The sequence below is a fragment of the Rhyacophila brunnea genome, unplaced genomic scaffold, assembly GCF_057557595.1.
Source record: "Rhyacophila brunnea isolate RB1 unplaced genomic scaffold, BYU_Rbru_1.0 scaffold_24, whole genome shotgun sequence".
NCBI classification, from domain to species: Eukaryota; Metazoa; Arthropoda; class Insecta; order Trichoptera; family Rhyacophilidae; genus Rhyacophila; species Rhyacophila brunnea.
Window position 1 is genome coordinate 4,311,622 of NW_028232904.1, and position 24,539 is coordinate 4,336,160.

At 35.7% G+C, this 24,539-nt stretch overlaps 1 protein-coding gene across 1 annotated transcript in view; it reads left to right on the top strand.

Moving 5' to 3' along the window:
- LOC147068909 (ATP-binding cassette sub-family C member 4-like) overlaps positions 1-24,539 on the top strand; it is a 108,876-nt gene that overhangs the window by 37,281 nt on the left and 47,056 nt on the right. Inside the window, exons 2-4 of the mRNA XM_085951254.1 lie at positions 14,889-15,178; positions 19,066-19,206; positions 23,342-23,546. Coding sequence (XP_085807380.1) covers positions 14,994-15,178; positions 19,066-19,206; positions 23,342-23,546 — 531 coding nt within the window. The 5' untranslated portion in view covers positions 14,889-14,993. The remainder of the gene's footprint in view (positions 1-14,888; positions 15,179-19,065; positions 19,207-23,341; positions 23,547-24,539) is intronic.

Here is a 24,539-nt window from a genome sequence, read left to right on the forward strand (position 1 = left end):
TGTTTTGTTAAAATAAGTGCTAATACTTGCAAAAATGAAAAACTAACCTCGATAGCTGCCGATAGCGGCCTATAGCAGTCTTGTGTATATAATAAATTCGCATATCCATATAGGATTGTAGAGCCAATAATAATAATAATAAAATATTATATTTAAGTAGTTACCTAAATAATCGTTTTTAGAGGTGTCCAGACCCGAACCGCCCCCTTTTTTAATAAACTTTATTAAAAATGTATATTACATAATATAATTATTTTCATAATAATTCCCAAACCGGACCAGTGCATCTATTCTCTACACAAGACTAGTTTCGGCCGCTACGACAGCTATCTAGGGTAGGTTTGTATCGAAGTATTAGCACTTATTGTAACAATTACAATAAGTTAGCCGTTTAAACAGTCAAAATTGTCTATCTCGCTCTCCGGTGCGTTCCGGACCATTTCGACTGCTGGCACTCTGTTCGCAATGTCTGCGATAATGAAGAGTAGTTTTAACCGGAGCGTTGGAGCGGAGCACGGAACACTGGAGCAATGGGATTGTACCCGGAGCAGCGAAAATTTGTACTGCTCCACTGTTCCGGAAGTTTTTTTTATAATATTAAATTTTCGTCCTAAAATCCAATGAAAATAGTATATTCTGATACTGCAACATTGAAATTATTTGAAATTGGACAACGCATTCAATACACTAGCTAGTAAGTAAATTCACGCACAGTGACATTCGCACATAATATATAGGTAGACGTCACGCAATTTCCATTATGCGATATCACGCATCGGGAATTTATAGCAATATCACCTTTATTGTGATGGCGTTAGAACAGTGTTTCTAGTGTCAATGTTCATTTGAGCGAACCCGTTCGAACCGAACCGTTCGGCAGACCCAACAAAAAGCATCGGGAATTTATAGCAATATCACCTTTATTGTAATGGCGTTAAAACAGATTATGCCATTCGGCAGACCCGACAAATAAGTGAGTGTCATTTTTATTCCCAGATGCTTCGTCCATATTAATGTCATTGAAATATGGCAACACAGCCGAATGATAAATAACCACTCTTTTTGACAAAAGAAGCAAATAATGAGAGACGATTTGCTGTCGTTTTGTTTGATCGAATTAATAATGAAATTGACGACTATTTTAAAACTACTAATTTATTTAACATTTGTATACTGTAACTTATTAAAACTTTTTACCCGGAACGGAGCAGATCCTGGAGCGGAGCGGGAGCAAGTATTAGGTCCCGGAGGGGAGCATCTCAAAAAAGGGTCCGCTCCAACGTTCTGGTTTTAACATGAGAGTTGAACCCGAGATTCACGACTTCATAAGCGGACAAGCTATCACTCGTACATCGAGGGAGGGTGTTGGTTATTTCAACATCTACACTTATATTGCGTAATAATATGTATGCATTTTTCCGTGTGCAATTTTTTGACATCGAGTGACATACGAGATATTTCAACGATATTATAACATATATACCATATACCGTCACTGTTCGAATTAAGAGAATCAATTTCAGTCACACTACTTGATAAGCGTGAATCACTCTGCTTATTCACTCATTGGCCATATCTACGCTTGGCAAGTTGTGTTAGTACCACGTTGTTTAACATGTGATTTAAAATATTATAATTTTATTATTGTGTTTGTGTACAGAAGAAAGCAAGAGTGTAGAAATTAGTAGTGTTAGGCATAAAGCCCATTGACGCAGCGAGTGCGGCGCTCGCGCAAAATTTCTACAAGTGGCGCGTAAATCAACGAAAATACAACGTAATCAAATACGCCAGCGCCCACTGGATTTGACGACGCATTTTACGCGCGCGCCGCATGAATCATCGTTTTTTCGCGAATCACCGCTTCTCGGCGATACGAATGAAAGAAAATACAATGGAGTCCATTCATTGAACACAGCGAGCAAAAACACGCTGCGCGAGGCCTCGTCGATCGACGGGCGAAAAGCAATTATTTAATTACAGAGAAGTCATTGTTTTATTTTATTGCGTGTTCAGTTTATCGCTGGTTGAATAAAGTCGTCGTAAATTTTAATTACAAGCCCCGAAATAATATAATATTTTTATTGCTTTGTTATGAGAGGCGCTGTAATAATATTTATTTTGTGCTGCTTGGGCCGCTTATAACATAGGTGAAGGGTAATGCGCGGGAAGAGACGTGTGATTATGGTTATGAATAAACACTGCATTCGCCGACTTCGCGCGCCCGACGCGTCTGTGGGCACCATCGCTTATGTGTAGTGAAGCTAATTTTTTTCCAATGCTCAGTTATAAATTGTAATTAATTATAATATACGTTATAATTAAACAAAACTCTTTAATTATATTATCTACCTACTTATAAATTTAATGTCATACATGCTCATCGAATTTAATTAATAATAATAATTATACACGACAGCATAATAAATCCACACCAATAATAAGAGTGCAGTTGTTATCGAACGCCGACTATACTAAACAGACCGGGGCACTGAATTGCGAGTCACGGTGGTAGTGCTAGTCAGTGGCGATGGGTGGAGGTAGGCTGTTAAGATCCGCCATAAATAGTGGATATTAAACTTTGTAAGTCTTTTTTTTTTTTTTTTTTTGTGATTTTACCGAGGCTTTGACTGCGACTCGCTGTCATATCGCCTCTTCTCTTCTAGAAGGGGATCCGTCGATCAGGTCCTCACTCCTATTCTGTTAAATAACTTTATAATTTTGCCTAACTCTTCCGTCTTACCCACCGCCAGGACACCCTTCAATTCGTCGACATTCTCATAGATATCTGCAATTCGCAGCTGTACTCTGTGAACTTCATATTTGGGGCATTGCAGTGCTATATGTACAATGTCCTCTAAAACATGACATTAATCGCAGAGCTGCGATTCGCTTCTTCCCATGAGGACATCAAATCTTTTGCCCATGGTGTGCCCTGTTCTTAGCCTCAGTATTAACTTAAGCTCATTCCTCGTCAAAGAAGACTCTACAAACCAGGGCACCTCTCGTGGTGTTGGTAGAATCGACTTACTCCATTTCCCCTTTTCTAATGATGCCCTAACTTTGTAAGTCTTACGTATTTGTTTTTATTCAAATAAAACTACAATTTACGGATGGTGTTGGTTAGTTTTTAAAATTCAATTAAACCCTGCGAAAACCATGACATAGTAGATAATAGTATAGATAATAGTATAGATAATAGTATAGATAATAGTATAGATAATAGTATAGATAAATACTCCTCTATTTATAAAATATCTAAAACTATGCAATTAAATCATACATAACTTTGGATATTTTATAGATGTAATAATATTATAGTTTGGTTTAGGCAGGGCTTAATGAATTTAAAAAAATGAACCAACAACATGTGTAATATGTATTCTTAATCCAACGAAAACAAATAATTATGCATGAAAAGGTATGCACAATGTTGTCGTATCGCCCAAAAGTATACTAAAACCATTATGGTTTGGTTAAGACAGAGTTAATTGGTTTTTAAAAACTAATCAACACCATCTGTTAATTGTAATCTTAGTTCAATAAAAACAAATACGTATGACTAACAAAGCTAAATATGCACTATTCACGGCGGATCTTAACAGCCTACCTCCACCCTTCGCTACTGAAGCTGAGTTGCACATTGAAAATTGTCTCGATTGGGATATAGTCATAAATGAAATGTTTCAACCACAGAACAGATTAGTAAATATAATTCCGATAGGCTATATCACAATACATTACATTTTGATGCAGGTTTTTGAATGTGTGAGTGTCATATAAAAATGAACCACACATTATAGACGTGTCCGAAAACTTGTACGTATGCAGTTCGCCGTATCACGCTTCACCGTGAAATGTTGTATCGGAAATATATGGTCCATATGAAAGACCGTCCAACCTATTTGGGTCGTATAGTCTTCTTTTTCTTCCACGGCGCTACATCCCGGGGTGGGATTTGGCCTCCTCCACAACCGCTCTCCACTCACTCCGGTCTCTCGCCACACTTCTCCAGTTACCGGGTCTTCTTATATGAAGCCAGTCCACTTCTACGGCGTCAGCCCATCTCCTTCTTGGACGGCCTCTGGGTCTCTTCCGTTAGGGTAGCCACTTTGTCATGATCCTTGGCGCTCTAACTTCAGGCATTCTCTCCACATGTCCCGCCCATCGTAGTCTTTGGGACTTACAGTATCTTATGATTGGTTGCTATTCAATCAGCTCTTCCAACTCGTGGTTCATTTTTATTCTGTAGTTCCCATTTTCCAACGTGGGTCCAAAGATTTTGCGGAGTATTTTGCGCTCGAAGACAGCTAATTTGTTTTCCTCGTTTTGAGTTAAGCACCAAGGCTCACATCCATAAGTGACCACTGGCCTTATAATTGTTTTATATAGTATATATATTGGGTCGTATAGTACTGAGATGAAATTCATGTCTAAATAAAACACGGTTCTTTTTGAAAATAGGCGATATACTTTATTATTTGTTGGTTAAGTTAGGTTAGGTTTTCATGATTGAATTCATAAATTTTGCCAAATAAAAATTAAATTAATATTCATAATGAATCTAATAAAATTGGAGACCGTATAGTATCGGTCATCTCTTTCCGATAGAAAGCTCAAGGCGAACTGTGCCACTGTGAAATGTTGTACGTACAATTTACATGTAACCCATTATAGACGTGCAATAGTGTGTGATGCAACCTTCAAATAATACACCAATTCATATTAAGGTGATGTCTCTTATCGAAAAATAGCTAGAAAAGTTTATTAATCGGTAAATATATATTCAAAAGTAATGAGAAAAATAAAATAAAAAATTAAAAAGTATCGTGGAGTTCTGTATTCCAAAAATACGTGTCAAATTTGGTACATTTATATCGGGTGTCAAGAATGAATGAATGAATGAAGAATGAAATACACAGACAGCGTATTTATTACAACGTAAATTGATTAACAAGAAGGACAACACAAACATGAACCCTCCAAACCAAACCGCCTCTTTATCTAGCGTATCACGAGGCCTTTTATTTGGTTGTAAAGTTTACACCTGGGTATGTCTCAGGAGCAGATACCGAAGACTAAGGTCACCACGCTCTCAAGTGAGCTTTGACTGAGTTTAATGAAAGACGTCTTAATTTAATTTTGTTAGTCATACGCATGGCCCCCACAAAGTTGAGGCTGACCGGGCTCTAGCCTGGGGGCCCGGGCTCGCAAGCGTCGCGAGTCGACCAAATAAGTGAGATAAAGACACATCACAAATTTGCTCTAATAATAAAAAAGGCGCTATTTTCCTTTAGTAAATGTTATATTTTAAAAAATGTTGTTGTGCGATGTTATTTTTAATTGCGTCATTACTTGATAACTCCATAATTCAATAATAAGTTTTAAAAATACACTAAATACTTATCTTAATACCGTGAACGCCATTTGGAAAACGCTACTGTAGAGCGTCACACTGCCTTTAACCTTGGCGATAGGTAGGGGGGGGCGACAAATATCCTAGCATTGGGGTCCGCACAAGATGTGGGGGCCATGGTCACACGTATTTGTTTTTATGGAACTAATACTACAATTTACAGATGGTGTTTGTTAGTTTTTAAAAGCAGTTATGCCCTGCCTAAATCAAACAATAATTGTTTTGGTATACTTTGGGCGATACGACAAAATTGTGCACACTTTTTCATTCATACTTATTTGTTTTCGTTGGATTAAGAATATATATTACACATATTGTTGGTTCATTTTTTTAAAATTCATTAGGCTCTCCCTATCTCAAACTATAATAGGTCAAAATATTATTCTATCTATAAAATATACAGTTATGTATGATTTAATTGCATAATTTTATATATATTTATAGATAGACGAGTATTTTTTGACTATTATCTATTATGGCATGGTTTTCGCAGGGTTTAATTGAACTAACCAATACCGTTTATAAATTATTGTAGTCTTATTTCAATGAAAACAAATACATACGTATAACTGACAAAGTTTAGAGCGCACCGCACCATTTATGGCGGATATTAACAGCCTACCTCCACCCTTCTTCGCTGATCGGCTTATGTTTTACAATATTCTTTGACTAATATCTATTATGGCTTGGTTCGTAGGGTTTAAAACCAACACTGTCTGTAAATTGTAGTCTTATTTCAATGAAAACAAATTCGTATAACTGACTAAGTTTAGCGCGCACCGCACTATTTATGGCGGATTTTAGCAGCGTACATCCATCCTTCGCCACTGCTCGGCTAATATTTTACAATATTCCTTGACTAATATCTATTATGGCTTGATTTCGCAGGGTTTAATGATTGAACTAACCAACACCGTCCGTAAATTGTAGTCTTATTTCAATGAAAACAAAATACTTATGACTGACAAAGTGTGATGTGCACTATTTATGGCGGATTTTAGCAGCCTACATCCATCCTTCGCCACTGCTCAACTTATATTTTACAATATTCTTTGACTAATATCTATTATGGCTTGGTTTCGCAGGGTTTGAAACCAACACTGTCTGTAAATTGTAGTCTTATTTCAATGAAAACAAATACATACGTATAACTGACAAAGTTTAGTGCGCACCGCACTAAGTATGGCGGATTTTAGCAGCCTACGTCCATCCTTCGCCACTGCTCAGCATATATTTTACAATATTCTTTGACTAATATCTATTATGGCTTGGTTTCGCAGGGTTTAAAACTAACACTGTCTGGAAATTGTAGTCTTATTTCAATGAAAACAAATACATACGTATAATTGACAAAGTTTAGTGCGCACCGCACTAAGTATGGCGGATTTTAGCAGCCTACGTCCATCCTTCGCCACTGCTCAGCATATATTTTACAATATTCTTTGACTAATATCTATTATGGCTTGGTTTCGCAGGGTTTAAAACTAACACTGTCTGGAAATTGTAGTCTTATTTCAATGAAAACAAATACATACGTATAATTGACAAAGTTTAGTGCGCACCGCACTAAGTATGGCGGATTTTAGCAGCCTACGTCCATCCTTCGCCACTGCTCAGCATATATTTTACAATATTCTTTGACTAATATCTATTATGGCTTGGTTTCGCAGGGTTTTAAACTAACACTGTCTGGAAATTGTAGTCTTATTTCAATGAAAACAAATACATACGTATAATTGACAAAGTTTAGTGCGCACCGCACTAAGTATGGCGGATTTTAGCAGCCTACGTCCATCCTTCGCCACTGCTCAGCATATATTTTACAATATTCTTTGACTAATATCTATTATGGCTTGGTTTCGCAGGGTTTAAAACTAACACTGTCTGGAAATTGTAGTCTTATTTCAATGAAAACAAATACATACGTATAATTGACAAAGTTTAGTGCGCACCGCACTAAGTATGGCGGATTTTAGCAGCCTACGTCCATCCTTCGCCACTGCTCAGCATATATTTTACAATATTCTTTGACTAATATCTATTATGGCTTGGTTTCGCAGGGTTTAAAACTAACACTGTCTGGAAATTGTAGTCTTATTTCAATGAAAACAAATACATACGTATAATTGACAAAGTTTAGTGCGCACCGCACTAAGTATGGCGGATTTTAGCAGCCTACGTCCATCCTTCGCCACTGCTCAGCATATATTTTACAATATTCTTTGACTAATATCTATTATGGCTTGGTTTCGCAGGGTTTAAAACTAACACTGTCTGGAAATTGTAGTCTTATTTCAATGAAAACAAATACATACGTATAATTGACAAAGTTTAGTGCGCACCGCACTATTTATGGCGGATTTTAGCAGCCTACCCTTCTTCACTGCTCGGCTTATATTTTACAATATTCTTTGACTAATATCTATTATGGCTTGGTTCGTAGGGTTTAAAACCAACACTGTCTGTAAATTGTAGTCTTATTTCAATGAAAACAAATTCGTATAACTGACTAAGTTTAGCGCGCACCGCACTATTTATGGCGGATTTTAGCAGCGTACATCCATCCTTCGCCACTGCTCGGCTAATATTTTACAATATTCCTTGACTAATATCTATTATGGCTTGATTTCGCAGGGTTTAATGATTGAACTAACCAACACCGTCCGTAAATTGTAGTCTTATTTCAATGAAAACAAAATACTTATGACTGACAAAGTGTGATGTGCACTATTTATGGCGGATTTTAGCAGCCTACATCCATCCTTCGCCACTGCTCAACTTATATTTTACAATATTCTTTGACTAATATCTATTATGGCTTGGTTTCGCAGGGTTTGAAACCAACACTGTCTGTAAATTGTAGTCTTATTTCAATGAAAACAAATACATACGTATAACTGACAAAGTTTAGTGCGCACCGCACTATTTATGGCGGATTTTAGCAACCTACATCCATCCTTCACCACTGCTCTGCTTATATTTTATAATATTCTTTGACTACTATCTATTAAGGCTTGATTTCGCAGGGTTTAATGATTGAACTAACCAACACCGTCCATAAATTGTAGTCTTATTTCAATGAAAACAAAATACTTATGACTGACAAAGTTTGATGTGCACTATTTATGGCGGATCTTAACAGCCTACCTCCACCCCTAGCCACTGCAGTCGGCTTAAGTTTTACAATATTCTTTCTTAAGTTTAGTACCTACATTCTCAATGCCATTATGTGCACCTATTAAGATAAGAACTCGGAAATACAATCGGAATTATTCAAGCGTTAACATCACTTTAGCAAATGATTTCAATCTTAGATAAAATAGATTATTTCTGATTGATTAAGTTTATTACTATAGTAGGTAGCTTCATATGTATTATAAATGTAACTAGGCACCAAAGGCGAACGCGATTCGATCTTTTGACTCGCCGATCAAAATTGCAAATCGATAGCGTCGTCCAAAATGCCAATACTAAATTAATCCTTTTTGAAAGATATTATTTTTATAATCTTTACAAATAAACTAAAATTAATGCAATTAATGAGTGGACATTTTTAGAGTCTTTGGTACTCCTGCGCATCTATTCTATAGACAACACTGCTATCGAGCGTAGTTTTTATTTTTTTGTATTGAAGTATTAGCACTTATTGTAACAATTACAATACGTTAGTTGTAATTGTTACAATACGTGCTGTGTTTTAACAGCACCTCTCTTGGCTGTGTTAAATTTTAGAGCGAGATAAACAATTTTGATCGTTTAGACAGGAATGGGACGACTGGACTCCGGACAATTGGACGCCGCACTGTCGTAGACACGTATACAGAACGTCGACGAGGTATTTTAATCAGTTTCTAAATACTAATTAGTAGTTTGAATTCATTTTACTCTTAACATAATGTATTCTTTATTGCGGATTGAGAATTACCATGCCTAAGGCTTTATATAAAATAAAAAAGTATTTTTTCGTTGAAACTTAAACATATCCACGATTAAATCATTATTTACGTCTGCATATTTACATTCTCACCAACTATTAAATCATAATACTTAATATAATCATTGAAATATAAATAATAATATTAATTTTTTTAAAGTACCTATAAGTACCTAACGTCTATTTATTTTCGAATTCCGTGGCGTCCAGTTGTCCGGTGCCAAATCGTCCTAGACCCGTTTAGATGGCTAACTTATTGTAATTGTTACAATAAGTGATAATACTCCGATACAAAAAATGATAAAACTACCCTCGATAGTAATGCCAATAGCGACCTAATAGCAGTCTTGTGTATAGAATAGATGCACTGGTCTTCGTACCCGGAAATTTGTACGTATGCAGTTCGCCGTATCACACTTCGCCGTGAAATATTGTAATAATATATGGTCGTTAATTAAAGACCGCCCAATGGGTTGTATAATACTAAGATAAAATTCATGTTTAGATAAAACACGGTTCTTTTCGGTTTACAGGAAGCCAGCGGCTAACAAATTTTTGAAAATAGCCGATATACTGGATTATTTGTTATGTTAGGTTAGGTTTTCATTCTTGAATTCGTGAATTTTGCCAAAATCGGATATGAAGATAGAGACAACCGCATAGTATACGGTCATATTCTCTTTCCAATAAGAAAGCTCGCGGCATACGTAGGTATACTGGCATATTATGATATGAATATGACTGCAGGCTATTATGACTGCAGTAGTTGGGTCTGAAGGGCATGAATCCTTAGACTATAGATACATCTAGACGCCACCCATTGCATTGCTAAATGAAGCTGCGTGCCGTGCGTTTGGTTTGTGGGCGAGCGAACGCATTTGTACACAAATGTTCGAGACCATAGACCATTTCGCTAGTGCTCGCCCAAAGTGCTCGCACTAGACGCTCAGAATTCAAATATATTTTTCTATTTTTTTTTACGTTATATAGTATTTTTAAGCGGTCAAAATGCAACCATTAGGTAAAAATATCCATAATTTAAGTTATTTTAAAGAAACACGGTCACTTAATATTTAAATATATAATAATATACAAATAAATTATCACGAACATGTATCAACTTACCTATTAAACGTAATACCATCTTCTTGCTTATCAGTACGGCTACCACATTTTAATACAGCACACAGAACCATCTTTTCTACTTAATTAGCTAAAAATATTTACCACTGACTTTGTGTTTAACACAAATAATAGCAATTTTAGCAACACGGTTATCGACGCTTAGTTAAGCAATAAGGTAAGATTTGGCGGCTACACCGTAGCAAATCATCACACACATCTGTAAACCTTGTTTCTTACTCTAGCGCGTGTCGCAGAGATTATAAGGGTGCCGAATACTTTCTCACTCGCACTTATGCATCGTTTTTGCATGAATCATTTTTTATTTGCCATCGACCTAACTCATTCACTCATCTAGGGGCGTGAGAAAAAGTGTCAATACCTGGTACAGTCCAGTCGAATTGGACCGAAAAATACGTTATGGTTGCAAAAGGTGTGGTAGAAGATTTTTTTCCTACTTGTGTATAATATCAATGACATTAATATGGACGAAGCATCTAGAAAATAAAATGACACTCACTTTGTGTCGGGTCTGCCGTATGGCGAAATTCATATTTTAATATCGGTATCCTACGCTCAAATGAACATTCTGCTTGTAAGCGGTCTGGCGACACCGCTGGGTCTGCCCATACAAAATTTCTGACTGTCAGGTTTCGACTCCACCGTTATTATTGTGTTACAAAATGCCAATGTGCCTAGTTGAACATTGTAAAAAAATCTACTAAACACTCCGAGAAAGATGGGATCACTTTTCATGTGTTAGTATTATTTATTATTTATAAAATGCCATTTTAAGATATTGATGAATGTTTATTCAATGCAATTGAATGACAGGAACCATTGGACAGTCAGTCGCCTGTGATTCGCTGGGCTCACTTGCGTCTAATCTCCGAGAAGTCGTAAGTAACCGAGAATCTGTTTCTAACGCAATGAGTCATGACACTAATACGCCATTACAATAAAGGTTATATTACTATAAATTCTCGAAGCTTGTATCGCATAATGGAAACGGATACGTCATATGGTCACGTGACATCTACCTATACATCTGTGAATGACTTTCATGTACAATTTCTCGTGCGCGCCCATTTGATATGTCATTGTATAATATACATACAATATTATGGTAAAGAGTGAGAAAAAAACGAGTTTGCCAATTCAACTGACATCGGCACAACTTTTGGCGGGAAAAAAACCGCGAAATTTTGGATCATTTTTTCGTTTTTCGCTTATTTCTCAAAAACGGTTGGTCGTAGCAAAAATATTGTTATATACAAAATTAAAACTTATTAGATTACCTAAAAATGTTTTGTAAAACGTTTTTTTCTATCTCTAACCGTTTATGAGATATTTGCTGTTGAAAACAGTAAGTATATGTATTCGAAAACACGCGTTTTATACCTATTTATATTTTTATAAAAAAAATATGAACGTTTGTAAGTAACTTGAAATCCTTTTTATTTATATCAAATTTTATTTAGGTATGATCCCAATATTGACGCTTGATTTGATATAAATAAAAAGGATTTCATGTGATATACATTTATATTTTCATAAAAAATCGATTTTTTTTTAAATAAATATAAAAACATAATAAAACTATGAAGCTAGGTATTCTTCCATATTGTGGACATTACAAATTATAAGTTTAAGACGTTCACAACATGACATTTAGAAACAAAGAAATATAAAACAGTATTATATAAAAAAAGAGATAGATCCAGTAGCGCACCCAGGGGGGGGGCCAGGGGGCCTTGGCCCCCCCCCCCAAAATATGAAAATCATCAGAATGATTTTACATATTGAAATCGAAAGCCAATAAACTATACCTTGGGCTTAGACAAACAACACGGCAAAAAATGATTTGTAATTCTCCAGCACCCTTTTTAGTAATATTTCTTAGATTTTAATTTCTAATACAAAAATTTCGAAACACTAATGTCAGGTTTTTTTAGAAACCCGTTCCCTAATGAAATTCTCGGTGTCCACCCGAATTCCGGAGTGGTATAGGTCATGGCTGGGGAGGGTTGACAGGTCTAGCCTGGGGGCCCGGGCTATGGGGGGCCCGGCGTGTCGGGTTGACCAGATAAGTGAGATAAACACATATCATAAATTAGCTTTAATAGTAAAAAAAGTCGCCTGCGGCGCTATTATACTTCATGACTATGAACATTTTAATTTATATAAATGTCCAATATATTTTCTGATTATTATGTGTCGACAGCTCCATTATTAAAGTATATGACGTACTGAAAATCGCCAATAATTCACTGTATAAGTACCCTCAATTTGAACTAAAACACAATTTGAAAAACGTTAATGTAGTGTTTCACACTGCCTTTAATCTAAGCGGTGGATAGGGGGCCCGTCAAATACCCTAGCCCAGTGGTCGGTAAACTCATTAGTCAACAGAGCCAAATATCAACAGTACAACGATTGAGATTTCTTTTGAGAGCCAAATTTCTTAAACTTAAATTATATACGTAGGTAGTTTAGTTAAAGTCCTAATTAAATTATAGGTAGGTACACTGAATAAAACTGAATATAATACGTAATAATGATCTTATTTATTAATAAAAATTAAAATGTAAGTAAGGTATCCATACAATTGAATCATGACAATGACTGACAATTTCAATGTGAATAATGGCCTTGCATCTCCTTGTAAAGTTTGGGTAAGTCAGGTTCGTATGTTGTTGATTTAATTTTAAGCACGATTCCAGGTTCTCATCAATAAATCGATTTCTCAATTTACTCTTGATTTCCTCTCTTGGAAATCCTTTTACTAACCACAAAACTTGCAATATTAACATTGTTGAAAGATTTTATTCAGTACCTAATTAAATACAGAACTTTATTTTTCTTGACTCTTCTCCTCAGCTGCTTTCTTCCTTGCATCATCGACAGAATATTAAGCGCAAAATTACTAGTTTTTAGTTATAGTATCTCTCTAAATTTGAATGCGTCAATTTTTCCCGACACATAAATACAGGTCGGGAAGCCATTTAAGTTTTGAATAAACGCGAAGTCTCGGTCTACTCAACATTACATTTACGGTTATCCTCTTCCATTTTCTTTGCTTCTTCTTTGTAGTCATGTCAAATATGACAGAGAGCATCTGTGGCAGAGCCGCACTCAAAGGGCCAAAGAGCCGCAGTTTGCCGACCACTGCCCTAGCCTGAGGGCCCGTTTCAGGATGTGGGGGCCATGGTGTAGGTACACCGAGTGCAATAGACAAAAGACCGATAAACGAGATATAAGGCTGTGTTGTATTGAGTAGGTTGTGTATAATTTAAAGGCAATAATACTTTTTTTGTCCATTTTCAATTAATATGTTGGAACCTAAATATTAAAATACCAAAAATCTGCAACATTCTGCGAAAAGAACGACTACACCCACTATGGTGGTGGTGTAAATCAAAAGAACATTTTTTTCGGTGGAATTCGGAATAATTGTATTGTTGTTTTAATTTAATAAAACGTAATTTTTTTTTTAGTACTTATTCCACTTTTATTAAATAGATCAGGACCGGTTTCGTCCGCCTCAGAGGGACATTTTCAACTAGTTGAAAATGTCCCTATGTATATCGCCATGTATTGTGAAAATATGTAAAAATATTTATATGAAGAAGAAAAAGAGCCTATGGGACTAATTTACATTCTCCTTCTTGGCCCCCCCCCAATAATAATTCCTGGGTGCGCCACTGGATAGATCGTATCGTCTCTGTTCTGGCAGAACACATTAACTGGAGAATACTAGTATGAATTAATATGAGTAATTTGACTTTGAAATTGTTAAAATTAAAAGTTTGAAATGGTCTATCAAGTGAGTTTATTAAGTTATCATACAAAGGATGACTTTAAAATAAAGACTGTTTATTTATTAAGAAGGTTTCCAGACGGTAAAGTTTGAAATAAGGAACATTTTGGTATAACTAACTCAATATGTCATTTTTTCGAATTAGTGTCTTCTGCCAGAACAGTGACGGTATGTTATTAAACAGTAGAAATATGTACATACAAAAAATATAAATTAGATATGTACAAGGAAGTACACCGGATGAGTTGAACAGACCCTATTTTAAGAATTTATAAAACAACGTCCACCTAAACTCATCCTCACGTAGGTGGAATATATCAACACCCGAAGCAATTTCGTTGAACATAGTTATCGCCTTCCCAATTGGCATTATCAGTGGCAGGTTGGTTCTGCGCCTTGGGAGAATCTTCAGTCTACCTCATTGATAATATACGTAAAGTCTACCTCCACCCTTCGCTACTGGTACACTATTCGTTTATTAGTTTTTTGATTCATTTTATGACATCAATGCAGAATTCGCAGTGATTCTTTTTTTCATCGACGGGTCAACGTTTCTAAATCATTTTCTTCTTATTCAAATATTTTTTTCTAACAAATAGAAAATAAAATAGAGTGTCACAACGAAAGAGCTCATTAAATGATACAAGAGCAGTGCTCGATGTTATTAAACAGCAACAGATGATAAGAAGTTCAGTGCCTCTGACATGGAAGCGAATAAACAGAAGTCGGAGCCGTGTCCTAAAGATAGTGCCAACCCGATTTCCAAGCTCCTCTTCTTCTGGACTGTACCCATATTCAGGAAGGGATATAAGAAGCCGCTGCAGAAGGAGGACCTATACGATGCCCTGAAAAGGGATCGTTCAAGCAAGCTGGGAGACACATTAGAAGCGTAAGTACAAAATATTCACATTTTTTCAAGTCATTCGTATTCAACGTCGAATTCCGTTTTTTAATTATTTGTAAATAAAAAAAAATCATTAACACGTTATTTACCGTCTAGTTACTTTACGGGTTTACCGATAAATATAATAATATAATAGTGTGTTTAATAATAACATAAAAATAAAATAATGTCCATTAATGTGTTTAGAAACTATTTACAACCAATAAGTAAACTCTAGATCAGCGATTTCCAAACTGGAAGGCGCGAAAAGTTTAACACAATTAATGTAGCGACAGGCTTGCAGTTTGCCAATGCATAGTTTATAAAACAGCCGCTAGTTAGAAACTACATAAAATAACAGTCCTATAAAAGGTTGTTTGCAAGCCTGTCTGAAAATATGGAGACTAATTTTATAATACCTCACTTCTATACTATTGTGAAGCGCGCTGGATATCTCGTGAAAAAAATGAAAAAAGGGTTAAATCATAATGTTGAAATCTGAGGCAAATTTGTTTAGGAACGATCATTTTGTTGTTAATCTTGACTATTTGGTTGACATTTAAAAAAAATGAGTGAATAAATCAATGTAAGAACCACTAATGCATTGAATGATTTAAAAAGACAAAGTGAAGGCTTTCATAAAAAATTGTAGCTTTGGAAATCAAAATTACAAAAAAATAAGTTCGCCATGTTTCGACTTTTAAATGATTTCTGCGCCAGATAGGTATATTGAAACGAACACAAATCTATTTACTGAGTTCTTGGTTAGTTTGCTAATGTACTTTTCACATTATTTTATTAATAGTTTATATGCGCAGCTTTGTTTCAAGGCTATTGAATATTTTAAATGTGAGGTTGTGCATTGCAATTTGATGTGATACCCATATGATTATTGATATACTCAAATGATAAACTCCCGTTTATAATAATTTAGGAAACACTACATTAGCCTCAGCGATAGGCTGGCCCACCGCCAAAGATCCTGGCATGGGGCCCGCTTCAGGATGTGGGGCCCATGATAGAATCCATTTGTCAATGAACGATGATGAATTTGGATTGACTACTATTGAAATTGATTGTTTTAATAAACAAACACATTCATCGCATGAAAGACAAATTATTTAAAAAAATTAAATAATATAAATGTACCTAAGTAGTAAAACCTTGTTTATTTTTATAATTTTTACTTCTTCATTTTTGTATTAGTACATTGTTAACTATTTAAAAAAGTGTATTTAAAAATATTATTCAATGAAATAAAGGGGAGGGGGAGGCGCCAAGATTTTTTTTAAAGGGAGGCGTAACATAAATTTTGGAAACCACTTCTCTACATATTATTGTGTTTATCAAGATTGTTATTTTAATAATATTATAAACCATTTTTTTTTTGCGATAAAATAAATTCACATGATTAAATTTAATAATAGTGGGTAGTTAGAGATTGTAATACCGATTGAATATATTATCAATACCGGTATTTCGGTATTTCTTTATTGAATACCGGCATTAAACCTACATACCTAAATTTATTATGTTGACATTAAAAAATAGGTATTGATCATAAGATAGAACTAGTGATTTTTTACAAATAATTTAAATATATAGATAATTTTAACTAAAGCCTTCAAGAGTTCATCAAGTGCAAATAAGTCCGGCTGCAGGAAAAGCTTCAATGATTATAAAATAATTGAACATTTTTGTCACGGATGTTTTCTATTTCGAAATAATATTATGATATTAATTCATTGCGACAATTACTTATATGTATAAATATATTTGATGAAATTTGTTTTATTATTTTTTCACCTCTGTTGGAATCACTCAATGACATTAATATGGACGAATCATCTGGGAATAAAAATGACACTTACTTTTTTGTCGGGTCTGCCGAATGGCATAATCTGTTCTAACGCCTTTACAATAAAGGTGATATTGCTATAAATTCCCGATGCTTTTAGTCGGGTCTGCCGAACAGTTCGGGTCGAACGGGTTCGCTCAAATGAACATTGACACTAGAAACACTATTCTAACGCCATTACAATAAAGGTGATATTGCTATAAATTCTCGATGCGTGATATCGCATAATGGAAATTGCGTGACGTCTACCTATACATGTGCGAATGTCGCTGTGCGTGAATTTAATTGCTAGCTACTGTATTGAGTGCGTTGTCCATTAATAATGTCATTGGAATCACTCAATATATTTGCATTTTAGCAGCACATAACTTATAATTCATTTTCAAAAACGTAATCGAGTGTGCTTTTTTAATATCGAAAATTCCGGTATTTTGGATTTTTAAAACCGGTATTTCGGTATTGATAAATACTGTAATACCGGTTTTTAAATACTGGTATTGAAATCCCTAGATCTGATATACAAAGTAGACGAGGAATTTTAATAAGTTTCTATCCACTACTTAGTAGTTTTAATTCATTTTGCTCTTTACAAAATGTTTTTTTTTATTGCGGATTGAGAATTATCATGCCTGAGGCTTTATATAAAAAATTAAAGAACTCTCTTCTCGTTGGAACTTATTGGAGTCACTGACCGTTATTCGCAATCACGGTCGCCTTATGACCCGTTGCTCATCGTCTGGTCTTGTGACAATAATAAATAAGGGATTTGGAAGTAGGTGGTCGATGGCTGCGTGGCTTAAGCGCCGGTCTATAGAATCGAGGATCCCAGGCAGTGACGTCCCGTAGGGGTAGGCAGATTGAGCGTCGATTGGGGGCGGCAGTTAGTCAAAGGGCGGCAAATCGAGGAGAACCATTAGGTGTAAATATAAATACGTATCTAAACTTAGTAATAACGGAAATGTCTTTCCATTAAAAGATTGAGCTCACTGGTTAGAAACAAAATGTATTAATTAACATATAAGGTTTAACAGGCCTAATTTTTTTGTCGGGTTCGCGATGTCTAGTTTACTTCCGTTGTCTTTGGACGTCACATCCTTGATGACTAGCAATGACATGGCATTTAAATTAGATTTAGTGGTAGATATATATATTTTGTTATTAGGTACCTAATATATCCATACAATACATTTCTTGGATATTGAAGTCATGAAAGGATGATAAAAATTACTGTATAAAAAATGGGGGGACATTTTGACGCTGCTTAGGGGCGGCATTTTGTCTTGGGACGTCACTGACTCCCAGGTTTGAATCCAGGGTCTGGCAAGTACACATATTGTTTTTCAATTTGTGTATGAGTCAGAGTATGGACCTAATAGGTTTAGCAAGTGGCTGACATCCATTTATCTTGTAAACAAAATCTGTCAATACAAACCTCCACTCTGTGGAGGCCCATATGATCCTATTAGGATCGGACATGGTCGAAAGAAAGGAAAAAAGAAAAGGAAGGGGAAAAATGAGGGTTAGCATTTGCCCCAACCAATTGGTTTATATGATTATTTTATTAATAATATTGAATTTACTTAATATTGGGGTGTTGGTGTTACTCAATGACATTATTATTGGACAACGCACTCAGTACAGTAGCTAGCAAGTAAATTCGCACATGTATAGGTGGACGTCACGTGACAAAATTTCGCAATTTCCATTAAGCGATATCACGCATCGGGAATTTATAGCAATATCACCTTTATTGTAATGGCGTTAGAACAGTGTTTCTAGTGTCAATGTTCATTCGAGCGAGCGATATTGATATTAAAATATGAATTATGCTATTCGGCAGACCCGGCAAAAAGCATCGGGAATTTATAGCAATATCACCTTTATTGTAATGGCGTTAGAACAGATTATGCCATTCGGCAGACCCGACAAAAAAGTCAGTGTCATTTTTTTCCAGATGCTTCGTCCATATTAATGTCATTGGTGTTACTACGTATCAATAATTTTTATCTTTATGAGGTTTTTTTTACTGTTTCAGAAATTACTTAAAAGAATCGACAGGGTTGAAACCCAACGGTGAACACAAAAAGGGGAGCTTAGCTGTAGCCTTATTAAAAACATTATGGGTTGATCTACTGTTTCTTGGGGCACTGGTGGTATTCAACGAACTCATTGTCAAGTAAGTAAACTGATTTAAATTATTATACATATTGTTACTAAACTTTTAGGATATAATATCACAGTGGCGAAGTGTGGAAGTAGACTGTTAAGATCAGACATACATAGTGCACATTAAACCAGTTAAACGTATTTGTTTTCATTGAACTACAATGTGTAGATAGTGTTTGTAAGTTTTTAAAATTCAATTAAACCCTACATAATTCAAGCCATAGTAGAAAATGCCAATAAACCATGCATAACTTTAGATATTTTATCGATTATGGTTTGGAGAAGACAGGACTTAATAAATTAAAAAATAAACAAACCAACACCATCTTGTAATATTCTCTCTTCTTGGTCGTGCACTCATGGCTGAGGATCGTGACCACATTTAAATTTCGCCATCCTTTGAGCGACCAAGACTTTCCATCCTTCTCGATCTTCCGCTTCTCTCAGGGCAGAATGGATGGTGCCCACAGTTAGCTCTTTCACTTGGTCGCTCCATCGCGCAGACGTTCTTCCTCTGCTTCGCCTTCCCTGGAGGCTACCCAAAACTACCAGTCTCTCCAGGTTGTCCGGTCCGCGCCTGACAATATGTCCAAAAAACTGCAGAATTCTTCTCAGACATATCGTCGAGAGCCGTTCCTTTATCTTCAGTTTCTGGATGATTGATTGGTTCGTCCTGTGCTCCGTCCAAGAAATGCGAAGCATTCGGCGCCAACACCAAATCTCAAAGGCATCAATTGCCTTCAGGGTCCACGACTCGATTCCGTGTAGAAATATCGAGAAAACTAATGTTTGCACAAGCATCATTTTTGTGGCAATCGAAATTCCCCGATCCTTCCATATAGTAGTAAGGCGTGTCATCGCATTTTTTTGCAATCCGTGTGCGCCTTCTTATTTCCGCTTCGCATTCTCCCTTTCCACTGATGGTCGATCTCAGATATACAAACTCGTCGACAGTTTCGAGGTTTTAGAGTGTATTCTGTGTTGGTAGAAGGTTGGCCCGATCAACAACCATTAACTTGGTCTTATTCCTATATAATATTATGTATTTTCAATTCAACAAAAACAAATAAGTATGACTGAAAAGTGTGCACCATTTTTGTCGGATCGCTCATTAGTACCTAAAATATGACGGTTTAGTTAAGGTAGGGTTTCATTAAATTTTAAAAACAAACTGCAAATTGTATTTTTAGTTCAATGAAAACAAATAAGTATGACTGACAAAGTTTAGTGTGCACTATTTATGTCTAATCTCCACAGCCTACCTCAACCCCTCGCTACCAGTCTACCTACATACGTAGGTATCATGGTATAATACATTATTTATGTATGTATTACAATGCCTATTCATGTCCAATGACATTGGTATCAGTTATTCACAGCCTACCAACAATAAAATATGCACTAATTTAATATGAAACAATTGCCCCATATATATTTGTCTAAAGTTATCTCTAACGCAGTGGCGAAGGGTGGAGGTAGGCTGTTAAGATCCTCAATAAATGGTGCACACTAAACTTTGTCAGTCATACGTATTTGTTTTCATTTAAATAAGACTACAATTAATTTACGGATGGTGTTGGTAAGTTTTTAAAATTCAATTAAACCCTGCGAAAACCATGACATAATAGATAATAGTATGGATAAATACTCGTCTATCTATAAAATATCTAAAATTATGCAATTAAATCATACATAACTTTGAATATTTTATAGATAGAATAATATTTTTTATCTATTATAGTTTGTTTTAAAAAAAACCAACAATATGTGTAATATGTATTCTTAATCCAACGAAAACTAATAAGTATGAATGAAAAAGAATGCACAATTTTGTTGTATCGCCCAAGGTATACCAAAACTATTATGGTTTGGTTTAGGCAGGGCTTAATTGATTTTTAAAAACTATCAAAATATCATTTATGTAAGTTGTAGTCTTAGTTCAATAAAAGCAAATACGTATGACTAACAAAGTTTAATGTGCTCTTTTTATAGCGGATCTTAACAGCCTACCTCCACCCTTCGCTACTGCTGTAACGCCTACCTCCAACCCTCGCCACTGATATGTCATTAATTTTATAATGACGATCCAAACGTATAGGCTGTAAAAATACACGATACTATATGATTTCTTAAATCTTGACTTATCGTCGATAAATAAATTTTTATTATGGTTTTTTATTACCATTTTCGTGCTGAAATAAATATAGTTTTTATGTCATTATGTCGCAATTACTAAATTACTTTAAAATTACTGTCTGACACGGTTAAATGTCTATCGCCGACAAAATCATGAGGCGTTGCGTGATTAACCAATTAGAAAAGCAATGTCTACATTTGATCACTTCATCTTCCACTTGATTTCATCTTTTAAATTCTGGTTTTAACGGTTACATGTAAATTGTACTTAAGTATTACATTTCAACGTAGCATAGTTCGCCGTGAGCTATCTTCGTGTCCGGAAATTTGTACGTATGCAGTTTGCCGTATCACACTTCACCGTGAAATGTTGAATTGGAAATATATGGTCTTATACCAAAAACCGTCCAATCTCTTTGGGTCGTATAGTACTGAGATAAAATGTATGTCTAAATAAAACACGGTTCTTGTCGGTTTACACTTTACAGGAAGCCAGCAGCAGACAATTTTTTAAAATAGCCGATGTTCTGGATTATCTATTAGGTTAGGTTATTTTAGGTTTTCTTTCTTGAATAAAATTCATGAATTTTGCCAAAATCTGCAATGAAAATTGAATAATTAATGTTCATATTGATCTTCATTATTTTTTCATAGTTTTTCATATTGAAGTTCATATAATCTAATAAAATTGGAGACCGTATAGTATATCTACGGTCATTTTTTTCCAATAAGAAAGCTCACGGCGAACTATGCTACGGTTAAATGTTCTACGTACAATTTACATGTTACCAGCTTTCTTATCGGGATGACTGTATACTATACATATATACATAGCACATCTATATCTCTATAGCACCGAGATGAAAAAAATACGCGTTGTTCTGTATTTCTAATTTGATTTCATACCTATTTTCTATTGTCTTTCCCTTGTATTTCGGTAGATTTTATTACGTAATTTTCGATGTGACGTCATCGTTATCCACAAAACACACATTGCCAAATGGAGCTCCGCAGATTGGTGGAATGCGTCATTTTAGTTTGAAATCAGCAGCTGGAGTCACATGTAACGATTTTCACCCAACATGCATGTCAAGTATAATCCTGAAATGTCACCCTTCGTCATTCATTTTGGCTTGCTGTGTTACGTCACTGTCCTCACACGGCCTTGCCTATACGTTATAATATACCTATAAGAAAGTTACACTTTCCGCTCAGTTTTGATTTATGACGATTTTTAATATGGCAGAAAAAATAGGACACATAGGTATATTATTTTTTTTTCAAATATCAAATGCCGAATGGAGATAACCGCTTTGACTCCAGATCTTTACACCATTCAACTCTTGACTGGACATGGTGGCTTCGCTGGCAGTCTCTTTGAGCTTGGTCTTGTTACCCGTGTGGCGGAGAAATACAGGATGCAAACCACATCCTCTGGGAATGTCCTAAAATGTGTACGGAAAGGGAAGAGCTGCTCAAGTCGGTTCAACCAGCTGTTGGGTCCATCGGACCGTCCGACCTGGTCGCCAAAAAGGCTAATTTTATTGCGTTTAGAAATTTTGCGGCGTCATACTGCCAACGTGAAGATCTCTTCACTTAGAATGTTCGTCAGTTTTGTATTAGCTTTAATTTGTTACTTACAACAATTTTTAATATTGCCTTATCTACGTGCTCATTTCTCCCATGGGTACCTTAACTTAAAGTCATATAAATTTAGTCAAAACACATTTAAGTGCATGGCGACCTTAGTCTTGGGTAACTGCTCCTAAGACATTCCCAGTCATAAAAATAAAAATGATGCTTCACACCAAACGTAGGGTTCCGTGATACGCCCGATTAAGACCGGGTGTGGTGCGGTGCGGGTTTGGTTTGGTGGGGCCATTAACTTCAATGTGCGACTGGGCTAACATGCGAACTTGTCGATTTAAAAATTTAGTATGGCGTCTTTCACGGAAATAGGCAGAGGTTTCACAGTATTAATAATATTAAGTATGATATGTTTCTTTCAGACTCAGTTCGCCAGTTCTGCTAGGGATGCTTCTGAAGTACTTCGAACCGAACAGCGATATGTCACGGGAGACAGCCCTCTGGTGTGCCGGAGGAATCGTGATACTCAACGGGACCAGCGCTCTCTGCATGAACCACTACGTCGTCGGCGCTTTCCACATGGGTATGAGGGCCAGGGTCGCTTGCTGTTCGCTTATATACCGGAAGGTGATATGACCTCTCTCTGCATTTTAATCATATTTTAAAAACTAGACTAGGTATACGTATACTGCTGGCTTAAAGAATTAAATTTGAACGAGAAAGAAAAGAAAAAGATAATAGATGTCTTAATACCAAAGCTGCGTGAAGGTTGAAAATGAAGAATATTAGTGTATTTTTTTTGAGCTTTGTTTAATAGTAATCTGTAGACTTTGTGGGAATGGGACGATTTGGCACCGCGAACTGGCCTCCGCCGATTGGCCTCCGGTAATTGGCCGCCGGTACAATCGGACGCCGACCCAATTGGCCTCCGGGACGATCGGACGCCGGTACAATCGGGCGCCGACCCAATTTGACACCGGCCCAACTGGCCTCCGGGAGATTGGACGCCGCACGGCTGAATAAAATGCGCCAAGGAAAAGACCTACGTAACGACTTGGTAGAGAAAGTAGACGCGACACTTTAATATGCTTCTATCTACTTAGTGGTTGTACCTAATATATTTTGCGCTTAACGTATTTTTATTATGATTAATAATTATTATTACTTATGCTTTATGCTGTTTATAAAAAGAAAAGAATTCTTTCCTCGTCAGAACTTGAAGATGTGCATAATTAAGTGGTTTATTGTGTTTACCTACCTATTCATATTTAAAAAAAAAACAAATATTAATAATGAATTGGTTGGTTAAAATAATATCTTTCGGCGTTTTTTCGATTTCATGTTATTATAATTGAACATTATATGTGTACATAATCCGTAAATAAGTATTTTGAAGATTATGAAATTACAAACAATATAAGTAGGTAAACCACTTGAAAGGTACCCACATACCTAATTTATTAGCAAACTATACCGTATTCAGTACCTACTTTATTATATATTATGTTGACAAAGCGGATTTGTATGTAGGTGTATATTATTATTAATACACCATCGTTTGAAATAGGTAGTAGGTATCTTCGACTTAAAATTGCTTATTCCATTTTTATTACTAAACGT